Source organism: Silene latifolia, chromosome 4, assembly GCF_048544455.1.
Source record: "Silene latifolia isolate original U9 population chromosome 4, ASM4854445v1, whole genome shotgun sequence".
Taxonomy (NCBI): Eukaryota; Viridiplantae; Streptophyta; class Magnoliopsida; order Caryophyllales; family Caryophyllaceae; genus Silene; species Silene latifolia.
In genome coordinates this window covers 3,298,359-3,310,566 of record NC_133529.1, presented here as the reverse complement: position 1 = coordinate 3,310,566, position 12,208 = coordinate 3,298,359, and the positions used below count along the sequence as shown (strand labels likewise).

Below are 12,208 nucleotides of genomic sequence, written 5' to 3'. Positions count from 1 at the left end.
ACGCAATCACAACCGATACCGCAATCAAATACGACCATAATAGAATCATTAGAATATACTAATACCAACAAAAAAACACAAACAAGAGCAGGCCCATATTCCTCTGTTCATCTTCATCTCCAGCATGAAAAAGCTTAAATTGAAAGCAAAGTGACTTAAATAATTTAACTTAAATAGAAGAAAACTTCAGTAAACCTTAAGAAAAAAACAATCTTTTTACAAAGTAAACAAAAAGCAAACAAGACTCACACCTTATTTTTCTACTTTTATTCATCTCTTGTCTCTTTCACTTTCATTTACTTTGTCCCCACATGTTCCCCATCCTCCTTATATAACACAATCCCTAAACTTATTAACATTAGTAACATTATATTCATATTAATAACACAAAATATTACATACAACACACAAATTAAATCAACATGGATGTAAGTTTTGCTCCTTATTCTTGTGTTTAATTTACTTGTATTATATTCTCGATCGCAGTGGTGGATTTAGGGGGCTAACTGGGACGCTCGTCCTTGCTGGATATTGAAAAATTCGAAAGTTTTAGTTAAAATCTTCGAGCTTTTTTTAACTTTACCATTGCTCGTTCGCCCCCGTTGAAATTTCCAACCCACCCTAACCAAGGGTGGAGCGAGGGGGCTAGCAGGGCGCTCTCCCGTTGCTGAAAAATGAAAAAATTGAAATTTTTAGTTAAATTTTCGATTTTTTTTATGTTTATTTTATGACATTACCCTTTTATCCCGTTGAAATTTTCGTCCCCTAACAGCAAATCCTGGCTCTGCCACTGCCCTAATTGAAAATCCTGGCTCTGCCCAATCGGTCGCGTTTTTATAGTTTATGTTTTTCTTATTTGGATGTTTCAGTGAATAGTTTACGTTTTAACTTTGTTGATTAATTACAGGAATATAGGTGGAATTATCATGTACCAGCATTTGGAAGTTGGGATTATAATGGAAATGATGAATTGCCATACACACAATGTTTTGAGAGTGCAAGACAAGTTACTGCAGTTGGGTCGTTAGTTCGTTATGGCAGTTATAATTCTGAAGCTGAAGACAGAGATTTGTATGTTGCTGGTGATTTGTACCAAAACGACGTCGTTACTCCTGCTGTCATCGTCGTTCCTCGTCGTATGGTACGCATCTGTCATATTTCAGTTTCTTAGTTTAGATGTTTTTGATGAATTATTTCCTACACAAGTTCATGATTTTTCTAATGCAAGAAATTTGGTCTTGCTGTCTTGGACCGTTTCATGACCGTCATAATAGTAGCCGTATACAACTCATTTATTGATACGATTAAATGAGGTATATAAGTTATTATAAAGTTGTTTTCATAGACGTTAAGAAAGTTGGTCTTGGACCAATAGTTGGTTAGCGATGGTAGCGTGGGTTGCTGACTTGGTAGGTAGGCGCAGGATCGATCCCCCACAACTGCGATTGGGAGGGGTTTAAATACCGTAATCCTTGGACACGCCCCGAAATCCGGATTAGTCAGCCCAATGTGGTTCGGATTACCGGATGGTTTAGACCAAAAAAAAAAGTTGGTCTTGGACCGTAATATTTTTAATATCCATCTACAATAGGTAGGTAGCATTATAACTCAAACCAACCCAACCTGAAGAAAGTTGGTCTAGGACCGTAATATTGTTAATTAAGATATACTCCCTCTGTCCCGGTCATTTGTTGTCCTTTTCCTTATTGGGGTGTCTCAATGATTTGTTGTCCTTTTTATTTTAACAATGAACTGATGAACAATTTGATAATTCACGCTCAATTTGTTCCACTTGTCATTTAGTAATTGGCCTATTCCTCTTTCCTTGGTCTTTGTGTCAAAACAAAAGAACAACAATTGACCGGGACGAAAGGAGTACATAATATAAGTTTATTATAAGGCTGTTATATACGTAAAACTGTCTTATTTGAGAATTTGTGCATCGAAAATTCTACTTCTACAACATTTCATTGTTGGATATTTTGATCTTAAATTCCTACAATTTGCAAATTACTATCAATAATGACTAAAAGGAGCTACTAATGTAAATGCTATTTCTACAATTTTGGATAAAAAATGTTGACCTATGAAAAGTTATTAAATTTTGAATGGGGGTTGATGTGGTCAGGACTCATAAATGTTATTTGCAGCTAATATTTGTCTTTTTATTCTGATTCCATAAATCCATGCAATAATATTGCATGCAATTATAGCTTGTTTTAAGTGTTCTTTTTTGGATTTAAATTGTGATGAAATTTAATAAAACATGGCTCAAAAATGTCTTTTGCTTACAACTATCTAGATCAATTATTATTCAAAAGATCAGGCTTGTGACGTCTCACAACCCTTCTCACACTTGCTCCTCTTCTTGCTCTCCCACCTGCAACTTGTGACGAAAAGTGTCCGTCACTAATGAAAATTTGTGATTATTATTACGTCACTCACATATTCCGGTCTCTTACATCGTCATAGACTACTGACTGGAGTCCTTGAGGCACTAAAATAAATTTACAAGTTCGGTCTCTTACATCGTCACAAACTAGTCACTAGAGCCTTCGAGACACTAGGATAATGTTATAGTTGATCTCTAAGCCACAAAAGGCTACTTTAGTTTTAGGTACTTCTCACTAATTCAGTGTTGTTGTATTGATGGTGGCATGCTCTTATGTTTCAAAAGCTAAGTATTAGGATGACCCATGCGCAACAACATAATGATCATATAATATTATATACTCTTACATTACATATATCACAAAAGCTCAATAATTATGTCTATGGAGTGGTCACTTGTGCTAATCTTATCTCCTTTATCTATATTTGTTGTAATGGTTGGGGATGTAATTAATGTGTCTTGTATCTCACTCTCTTTTAACACGGGATGACTGGAGTATCAGTCTTAAATTTAAAACGGGTTAAAAAGTATAAACAAAGGCAGAATGCCGAGATATTAGCAAAAAAAAAAAAAAAAAAAAAACTTGCTCTATCTATACAAGTGAAAAGTATTATTTAACCTGTTTTAATGTTAAAATTGATATATCGATCCATCGTAAGGGAGACTAATTATTCTTGTATTAAAGCAGAGAAAAGGAGGAAATCATCAAAATGTCAAAGGTAGAAAAAAGCAACAAGAAATGGAAAAGCAAGAATGGGGAGGATATTCATATGACATAAAGGAACCTCCAAGTCCTTTTATTTCTCCTCATCATAAACCAAATGTTTACAAGAAGTCTAAGGCTGTTGATCAAGATTTGTACCAAATTCCTACTGAATTTTACCATGTTAAACCTAAAAGGGTAATTTTATAATTCTCTTTTTAACCTATTTTAATGTCACATTTTTTCGTCAAAACCCGTATGTATTTATTGGTTACGTTATATTCAGAGAGTATAAATTATTAACGTAATAGAGTAACAAAAAGTCGATAATTTTCTTTTTGACAACAACAATAAACCGATTATATTAAACTAAAAGAAACTGTGTCAAGTACAGAAAGAACCTAGCCTGTAGCTAAACTTACATACCAGTGACGATATGTTAAAAAGTCGATAATGTTAACTAAAAATTGATATTTTTCCTAACTTAGGGAGCGATAACCTCTACTACCCGTTTGATCGCATGTACTATATAGTTAAGAGACCCTTTTTATGTAATGAAAACTTTCTTTTTTGTTAGTTACTTCTCTTTTTTCCTTTTCTCTTTCACAATATAAAGCTTTTAATTAAATTTATCTTTTCTACACCACCCCATCTTTTGTAATGAAAGCTAAAATCTTTTGTAGTGAAAGCTAAAAGGAAAATCTATTTATTTTTCACTTTTGCATGTTTTAATTCAATTTTGTGGGCCTATTATTTTGCAGAAGAGAGGATTTGGGCTTTTCTCAAGCTGTTTGCAGCCAACTTGCGTTTAAATCCCCCAAGACTCAAGTACTTGACCTATGTTGGTTTGTTAATATGGCCGAGATTCAAAAAATGAGACAGCTACACCTGGTGGTGCACATTGTTACTATGTGCATTAAGTCGATATCGACTCATGCCCCCCCTACATAGGCTTTTGTAAAAAAAGGAGGAAAGTTAGTGAAAAAGGGTGAGAAAATGTAAGGCTTGAATTATGATTTATTAAGACTTTGAGTGTGTCTTCCTATTGTAAATTAAGGTCTATTTTGCTTTGTGAAAGTGGAAGTTGAATTGGAGCAACTTTTTTAAAAGAAGCCTAACAAAACCTCCTTTCACTTTCATTCTCTTAAAGTATGCATGAAATGTGTTTGTTTGCATGATTGATTGGTGAAGCTATAACATAAGATTGGAAAATTTACTTGAAAAGATGAAAGGATATGGCTCTAAAAGAATTGCAAACTAAAGATATATGGGAGCCTTTTTCCTTTTGCTTTGTAGTATCATTTTCGGTTTTTGACTCGCCTTGCAATTAAAAAAAAAAAAACTTGGTTAATCTTAGTTGAATGTTTGCCTGACCCGTTTGACAAGTCTAGTTTTTTAGCAAAGTACAACTAAAAGTCGATGTTAAGCTAAACGTGAAAAGGATCCAATTATCAAATTTAACTAAGCACGTCGGTTTCTGTAAATCTCTTTCGTTCTACAAGTCTTCTTAATCGGATATAAAGGCCAGGAAACCTTAATAAGTTCCAATACCGAGATAAATGGACTGTTTTGTCTCAATGTATAGTTTACTAAGAGCTAAAGCTTAGACATTGATGCTCATAAACTAAAACAGAACAATATAACATCCTAGATTGTGCAAATCGTGCATTCCTGTCAATGATAAAGTCGAAAACAAGGGCATTTTTTTCGATCAAAAACGCTAGAAGATGTCACTGCAGAATGCAGGCCAATTATCTAGTCTGATCTTCCTAGTAGTCAAGTTTTTTAATATTCACCAAACTAAATCAATTGAGTATATTTGGTACGATCATATTTTACGAGTTTTACTACATATTTTAAGGTGTCTTACTCATGCTACTAAGTATCACCATCTAAAATACGGACCAATGATGTCTTAGTCTAGTGGTTAAGACTGAGGTATCCTGGACAATAGGTCTCAGGTTCGATTCCCCCTCCCCTCTATTATTATGGACTAAGTGCGCGCTTCGTTGAACCCAAAAAAAGAAAAAAAAAAAACCATCTAAAATACGGAGTAATAATACAGGCACTTTATAAGGCCTCAATGTGATAGTATTCGATTATGATTTATGACCCATCAAGATTAACATAACTTAGATTGGGCTTGAGGTTTGACTAGTCTTGACCCATGTGTTTTCTACTTTACCTTTGGCAACTTAGATTGGCCCAAGCACAACAGTAAATAAGGACCGGGTTGGGCCAGGCCATTATTGGGTCAACTGAGTAGCTTGCCAGTGCTGGGCCGGGTTGGGTCTTCATATATACTCCCTCCAATTTCCTATTTTCTCTCTTTCCTTTTTCACACAAATTTGATTATCTTCCCTCTTTCCTTTTTTTTTGGTAGGTTTCATTCATTTTTTAATAATTTCTCTCTCCTAAAAAATCAACAACTCTCATTACTTTATCTATTCTTTATTCATTATGGGTTTTTCTAACCTATGCCCACTAGACATAGGATAAGAAAACAAAAAAGAAAAGAAATAAATGTATTTCTTGTAAAGAAAAGTAAAAATAATGAAATATTGCAAGTTCCCATAAAAACATCATTTAATTATTTCCTTTTTTGTTTTCTTATCATATGCCTACTAGGCATAGGATAGAAAAACCGATTCATTATTCATTCTTTATTATTTTCTCTTCCCTATAAATTTCACAACTTACAATACTTTATTCTACTTTATTCCTTCTTTCTTCCCCTTTCTTAATTTTTGTGCCCAAAAGAAAGGGGAAGATAAAAGAAAATTGGAGGGAGTATTTTTTTTGTTTGGACCGGGCCAGGCTGAGGAAGCCGTGACACTAGCCCGGCACTAGGGAATGACCATGCTGGCCCGGGCCTGACCGGGCCATGTGTTGGCCGGGCCACCATTTTCACCCCACGGGCCCGGGTTAGGCTATGCTAGCCCGCCACGTTTCAGACCTCTAGATGAGAGATATAAATCGAAACAACAACTCTCCTATAGGACCGTCCTATAGTATAGAATTGGCTCAAAAGGAGAGAAACTCAAAGATAATACTTTATTTAATTTATATTTTAACAACACAACATTTTATGATAAAAACTAACATATTTAAATATACAAATTATTAATATAAAACTTTAGGTTATCAAAATTAAAAACTTTTTTTAAAAAGTTTATTAACTATTTTTTTTTTTGGGCTTTTGGTTATTTGATTTAAAAAGTGAGTTATAAGTTAATTTTTTGGGCTTTTGGATTATGGGTTGGTCTTATGTTATAAGATAGTCTTATAGAACAATTTGTGAAATCGAAATTGAGGGAAGGAAAACTCAATGAGGGAATTTCTTCTATTTGAAACGAGAGTTAAGTTACTCACTAGGCATTTCTTCCAATTAATAATTAACAAGTGTAACTCTTTTGTTTTTCAATTTTTCCTATATAAGCTCAAAAAAATAAGTAAAGTAAAAATAAAATCTGGGGTGAGTCTGATTGATATTGTATAAAGTCTGAGGTGAGTCTAATTGATAACGTATAAAGTTTCAAGCTTGTAACATCTCATGTTAGTCAAAATAATTAAAGAAAAGCGAAGTAGTTGAGAAACGTCACAGTTCACTTTCCATCAGAAGCAAGAATAGTCGGTCGGAATAAGCCAAGGATCCCCCATGCCTTTCAAACGGATAAACAAAGTTATAGTATGTACTTTATCCAACTCACCCCCAGAGTAAGAGAGACAAGAAAAGCATGACCAAGTAAAAAACAAATTATGGCACTGCTTGGTCGGGAAAAAAACAGACGAGGATATAAAGAAGACGAGAGTACAAAAAAATCGACCTCGCAATCCCTAATAAATTAACGCGTGGTTTTATAAAAGTAATCATCATTAAATAAATTAATTTAAAAAAATAATTGATCGATTAACTAAATAAATAGGACTGACACAAACACGATACACTCTCCAAGACAACTTTTCCACTCTACGAAACATTGATTATCATTAATATTAACAGTAATTAATTAAAAGAAGAAGCTACTTAAAGATAACAAACCAGGGATGCACATGCAAAGCTAAGAGATAAAATTGTAGGCTTATCCCCAATAATTACACAATTAAGGTACTATAAACAACAATATGCTGTGGCCTGTGGGCTGTGGTCTAGGACTCAATTTTAAGAAACCCCAACACCAAATTGAGTCGAGAATTGCATCGGACTATATACACAACACAATTAAGTGATTAAACAACATTGTGTAGTGGTCCATGTACAAAGGCTTGACGCTTGTAGACACAGAGAGTCTAATTTTAAGAAAAATCGCCACGAAATAGATTCGAGAATGGTACCGATCTATATATAACAGTCGTGCAAATAAACCAGATACCAAAGAAATTCCAAAATCCATAAATGAAACTGGCATTAACATAATCAATTAAGAAAAACCGTCACAAAATTGAGTAGAGAATTATACCGGTCTATATATGCAACAGCCTCAGCTATTTATCCCACAAACTAATTAGTAACATTGTGCTGTGGTCAATTCCCAGATGCTAAACCACAAAATTAAGTCAAGAACAGTTACTCATGCAAATTAAACAGCAATCACCGATAAAGAAATGAAGAGGGCGAATTTCCAAATCCAAAATGATACTGGCATTAAACATCATCAATTAAGCATCATTAACAAAATGAACCATCCATCAGTTTCAGTTACCATACCCTGTCAAGTACTCAGAAAGCTAGCTAGCTTATCGACAACCACTAACCACCGGTTTTGTTCATCAGATACTACTACATTACTAATTACTGCTACGAAACTCAACTAAGAGTGTTCTTTAGGAATTAAACCAGAAGAGTAAGACACGAAATTAGGCTTGCGCATCAGCAGCGGCCTCAGAAACGACCTTGGCCACAGAAGAGATAACCCAGAGGTAACCATAAGGATCCTTGAGCTTGGCAACACGGCCTCCACCTTCAACTTCAGAGATTTCACCTTCAGCAACTGCTCCTGCTCCAACAGCCTTGTTCACTGCAGCTTGGACATCCTCCGCTTCCAGGGCAAACACAACATTAGCAGCTCCATTTCCATCATTTTTCACCCTATAAATTAGTTGAAAATAATATGAAACCATTAAGAGGTAAAATATGTATTTACAGCGAGTAAATGCACCAAATAGAAATAATACAGTCCAGAAAACAGAGACAATGCCATAAAGGAAAAAACAGAATGCAGGGAGGGTTTGCAATGAGTTCTTAAAAAGCGATGCATGATTACAAATTTCAGATTCAATGAGTCCAGATGATTTATCTTTGACGAAACAAACATTTGATGAAAGGACCACGCAAATAAATGAGACATTCAAATGAAAAAACCAAAAAGAAATAACCGAGACAAGGGAATAACAAAGAGAAGAGTTGAATCAATACCAAAAACAAACTTGAGAAAGACATTTTTGTAAATTTATGTATGCAAATTTGTATTGCATGTCCACATTGAAAAGGAAGTGAATCAATACTACATTCACAAATTCTTGTGACGTCTCACAATCAATTCAAATAATGTTAAATACTCCCTAAATCAGGATAGGGGATGCGAGACGCCACAAGCGAGCCTCGCTACTTTGATAAGAACTAATGAACAACCTCAGATCTGAAGAAAATTAGATCTAAGTATCTAACTCAACTGAAAATTTAGCAATTTAGCAAATAAAATAATAGAACAATTGTTCTACCAGAGTATTTTGACACGAAGTAGAAATAAACAAAAATAAAATAAAAATACGATGGAAAAGAGGGTAATAATGACATTAAAGACATCTATCAACTACAAAAAGGACTTTTGAAATTCAAACCAGCAAAACACAGAAGATTCAAAAACGCTTATTAAACCGTTCACATTAAGAGAAAAAAAATAAGCAGAAATAATAAGTAACGTAGCCTGTAAAAAAAATCAAGAGAAAATCAACGAAAAGAAAACACGTAAGAACTCGCAAACATCAACAGTTACTACTCCAGGTAGATAAATTGAGATTATTGTGGCATATAAAATCATTAACACGAACAGCAAAATTAATTTGCCGAAACCGAAAAATCTAACCTAACAGCAACCAAACCTCACCAAAAAAATGAAAAATAAAGTCGCTAAAATTAATGTTCGTTCCGTACAATTTACTGAACGTATTAACAAAATATCGAAAAACAACGCAGAAAATCTTAATAATAACAATATGCAAGAAAAAATAAGGTAAATCGCCGCAACGGAAACATAAATCTAACCGAATAACAATACCAGCAGCAGAATTAGTAATAAAATACGAAATAAATACAATACTAGAAGCAAAACTCAACGAACAACGCACAAATCGAAAAAAAGAACGAAAAACCGAAATGAAATCAACACAAAATAGCAACACTACTAGCGGAAAACGATAAATAACGCACAAAAAGGAAATATACGAGAAATCGATGCTAAAAGCAGCAGAAAATGAAGGTTAACGGAGCGAAAATCGAAGAACATAACGGAAATTGGAAAAATCAGCAGGAAAAGTAAAGAGAGAGAAAGAAGGAAGACGAAGCATACAGAGGAGTTTCATCAATGGAGTCAGAAACAGAGAAGATTGCAGAAGCAAGCTTGAGATCAGCAGAGAGAACAAGAGGTTGTTCTTGTTCAGCCTTCCTCTTTGGATGCATGAGACGGTTAACTTCTTCGACACCGAAAGCAGCTTTGTAGAACGCCACCGCATCTGCTGCCTTTGGTGCTTCCACAACCAGCTGTGTCTTGAAAGAGGAGAATGTCACCGCCGTGGTCTCCGCCGTAGGTGTGACGGTCGTGACGGTGGTGGTGCCGTTGTCGGCGGCGGCTCCGTTCTGGACTTCTTGTGCTTCTGCTGCGGCCATTTTTGTGAAGTTGGAAACCCTAGGAGAGAGAAAGATGGAGAGTTTTGTGTGAGGGGGATGAGAGTGAGGTGAAGGAAGTGTGGGTGGGAAGTGGGGATATTTATAGAAGCGGAGAAGGTGAACCGTTTTTATGGGAAAGGATTTTGTGGGGATCTTTTTTATTAAGTGACGAGTTTGCCCCTTCTCTGTTGTCTTGGGAAAGGGATTTTACGAAGTGTATTATTTTACGGTTAGTCTTGTTTAAGACGATTTGAATTCAAGGAGAAGAATATCAATATTTTTTATGATAAAAGGGATTATTTAATGATAAAAAATTTATATTAATGGCAATATTTTTCCAATAAATAATCACGTTTATCATAAAATGGTATATTTTTTCGATTTAATTTCAAAGGGATTCAGTCATTTAAAACTAGAATAACGATACGTCATTTTATTGTGTACTACTTTCGCATGGTATTATGGAGAAAAATTAATCGGTGAAAAAAAATTAACTATTCTCTCCATCTCCATGAAATGTTTACATAATAGACAAAGTTAAAAAAATGAGAGAATTGGTTTTAATATTATTAAATAATAAAGTAGAGTGTAAAACATACTCTATTGAAAACAGAAACGTAAATTATTGACTGAAACACAAAAAAAAATATTAGTAAATAAAAGTGTGTATATTTTGTTTAACACAAATTCTCATTGAAGACGGGTTCTATCCGTCACAAGCTTGTGACGGATAAAGCCCTTTCACAATATGCAAGTGGCATTATCTATGGGGTGCTCCATTTCTCCAACTTACCCTCTCATTTGCCTTATTGTGAGAGTGGCACTATCAATCATAAACTTGTGACGGATAATGTCCGTCACAAATAAGTCGCTTTGTTTATTTAAAATGGCTAATTTAACCTCCTAGGTAGTACGAGTATATCATTATTTAATTTGAAACGGATAAGCTGAAAGGTTTCTGTGGGAAAAGATTTTGTTGGGTTATGAAATGACGAGTTTACCCTCATGTCCTTTTGTTGAACTTCATAGTTGTGTGTATTTTTAAATGCTGGTGACCGGTCACCTAACACCATGGTTTACTGCAGAGGAGTACTTGGTGTGGTGAATGCTGATTTGTGGTTATTTCTTGGGGACTGGGATGTACTCTACTTTTTGTGAAACGGCTAGTTTTAATGTTTGGGCTTGGTGATTGTTTTGATTGGGCTGTGCTAGTTTTTATGAATCCATAAACCCAATTGCTAAATATCGTTGGCAAAATTACTCCAAATCGTCGACAATATTAATGAATTATCTAATTACTCCTTCCATCCTAAACACTCCAATTAAACTAACCGACAAATTAACAACTTAGATCAAATTACTAACAAGCTAATCGAACAACGAATTCCGAATCGAATTAAACTAATCCATTACCCACTTGTCCACCACCATAGCCATAATCCCCCACCCCTAGCACATCCATCCTCCCCTACCACTTCGCCCACCTTGCAGCCACCATCCTCCACCACGCTATGCAACCACTTTTTTATCCTTCCCACCTCTGTATTACGACCCATCTTTCAACACTCTTATGAGCACCACGTGCGACTCACTAAGCCACCACCCTAGCACAACAATATGCCTACCGTGCGCTAGCCTCCTTGATCTAGGCACCACCCTACACCTAACCCTCGCCCGGTAAAATTTGAGATACTAGTAGAATACTTATCACAAGCAAAGTTGCAAGCATTGTCAAACATCATTCAATAAACTACTTGTCGCATGAATCAACAGCGATGAAAGCGATTTCACCAACAACATGTCTCTGGAACGTCTCAAGCATTGTCAATTCTTCTACCAACACCCCTAATTTGAAATCACCCTTTTTTTTCTATGACTAGGGACTAAAGCCTTTTCTTTTTCAGTTGAAATGAGCTTAATTGAACTGAATGAGAGCTAAAGAGAATGAAACTCAAGTAAGAGTTCATTTAAGTAGAGCTTAGTTGAACTGAATGGAGTTGAGCTGAAATAAACTGAATAATTGAGCCGAATTGAACTTAAATAAGATGAAATTAAACTAGAAAAAACAGGGCCTAAGCTTTATAAGGATTGTGACTATGGGCGTTGTAAACATTATAAACAAAGAAAAAGAAAAAATAAAGATAAAACAAACAAGCCGTCTTAGCTCAGCTGGTAGAGCGCATGGCTTTTAACCATGTGGTCGTGGGTTCGATTCCCACAGACGGCG

At 35.1% G+C, this 12,208-nt stretch overlaps 2 protein-coding genes and 1 non-coding gene across 4 annotated transcripts; 2 read left to right on the top strand and 1 right to left on the bottom strand.

The window, feature by feature from the left end:
* Window positions 1-335: 335 nt before the first annotated feature.
* On the top strand, window positions 336-4,204 carry LOC141652588 (uncharacterized). Of its 2 annotated transcripts, none has more exons than XM_074460125.1 (4): window positions 336-428; window positions 908-1,141; window positions 3,081-3,293; window positions 3,857-4,204. In XM_074460125.1, the coding sequence occupies exons 1-4, from the start codon at window positions 423-425 to the stop codon at window positions 3,905-3,907; spliced, it is 504 nt and encodes a 167-aa protein (XP_074316226.1). In that variant the 5' UTR covers window positions 336-422; the 3' UTR covers window positions 3,908-4,204. The 2 variants fall into 2 exon arrangements, with proteins under 2 accessions (XP_074316226.1, XP_074316225.1); XM_074460124.1 differs by having other exon boundaries at window positions 3,078-3,293.
* A 3,510-nt stretch (window positions 4,205-7,714) lies between these two features.
* On the bottom strand, window positions 7,715-10,077 carry LOC141652589 (uncharacterized protein At5g48480). Its single transcript, XM_074460126.1, has 2 exons — window positions 9,665-10,077; window positions 7,715-8,184 (listed from the first exon to the last, which is right to left on the bottom strand). The coding sequence occupies exons 1-2, from the start codon at window positions 9,979-9,981 to the stop codon at window positions 7,953-7,955; spliced, it is 549 nt and encodes a 182-aa protein (XP_074316227.1). The 5' UTR covers window positions 9,982-10,077; the 3' UTR covers window positions 7,715-7,952.
* A 2,058-nt stretch (window positions 10,078-12,135) lies between these two features.
* TRNAK-UUU (transfer RNA lysine (anticodon UUU)) lies at window positions 12,136-12,208 on the top strand. Its single transcript has one exon. It is a non-coding gene; the product is annotated as a tRNA-Lys (tRNA).

Coding starts and splice junctions, on each gene's coding strand:
- LOC141652588 (XM_074460124.1), top strand. Junction 1,142..3,077: donor TCGTCGTTCCTCGTCGTATG/GTACGCATCTGT, acceptor CTTGTATTAAAG/CAGAGAAAAGGAGGAAATCA. Junction 3,294..3,856: donor ACCATGTTAAACCTAAAAGG/GTAATTTTATAA, acceptor ATTATTTTGCAG/AAGAGAGGATTTGGGCTTTT.
- LOC141652589 (XM_074460126.1), bottom strand. CDS start 9,981: ATGGCCGCAGCAGAAGCACAAGAAGTCCAGAACGGAGCCGCCGCCGAC. Junction 8,185..9,664: donor TCCATTGATGAAACTCCTCT/GTATGCTTCGTC, acceptor ACTAATTTATAG/GGTGAAAAATGATGGAAATG.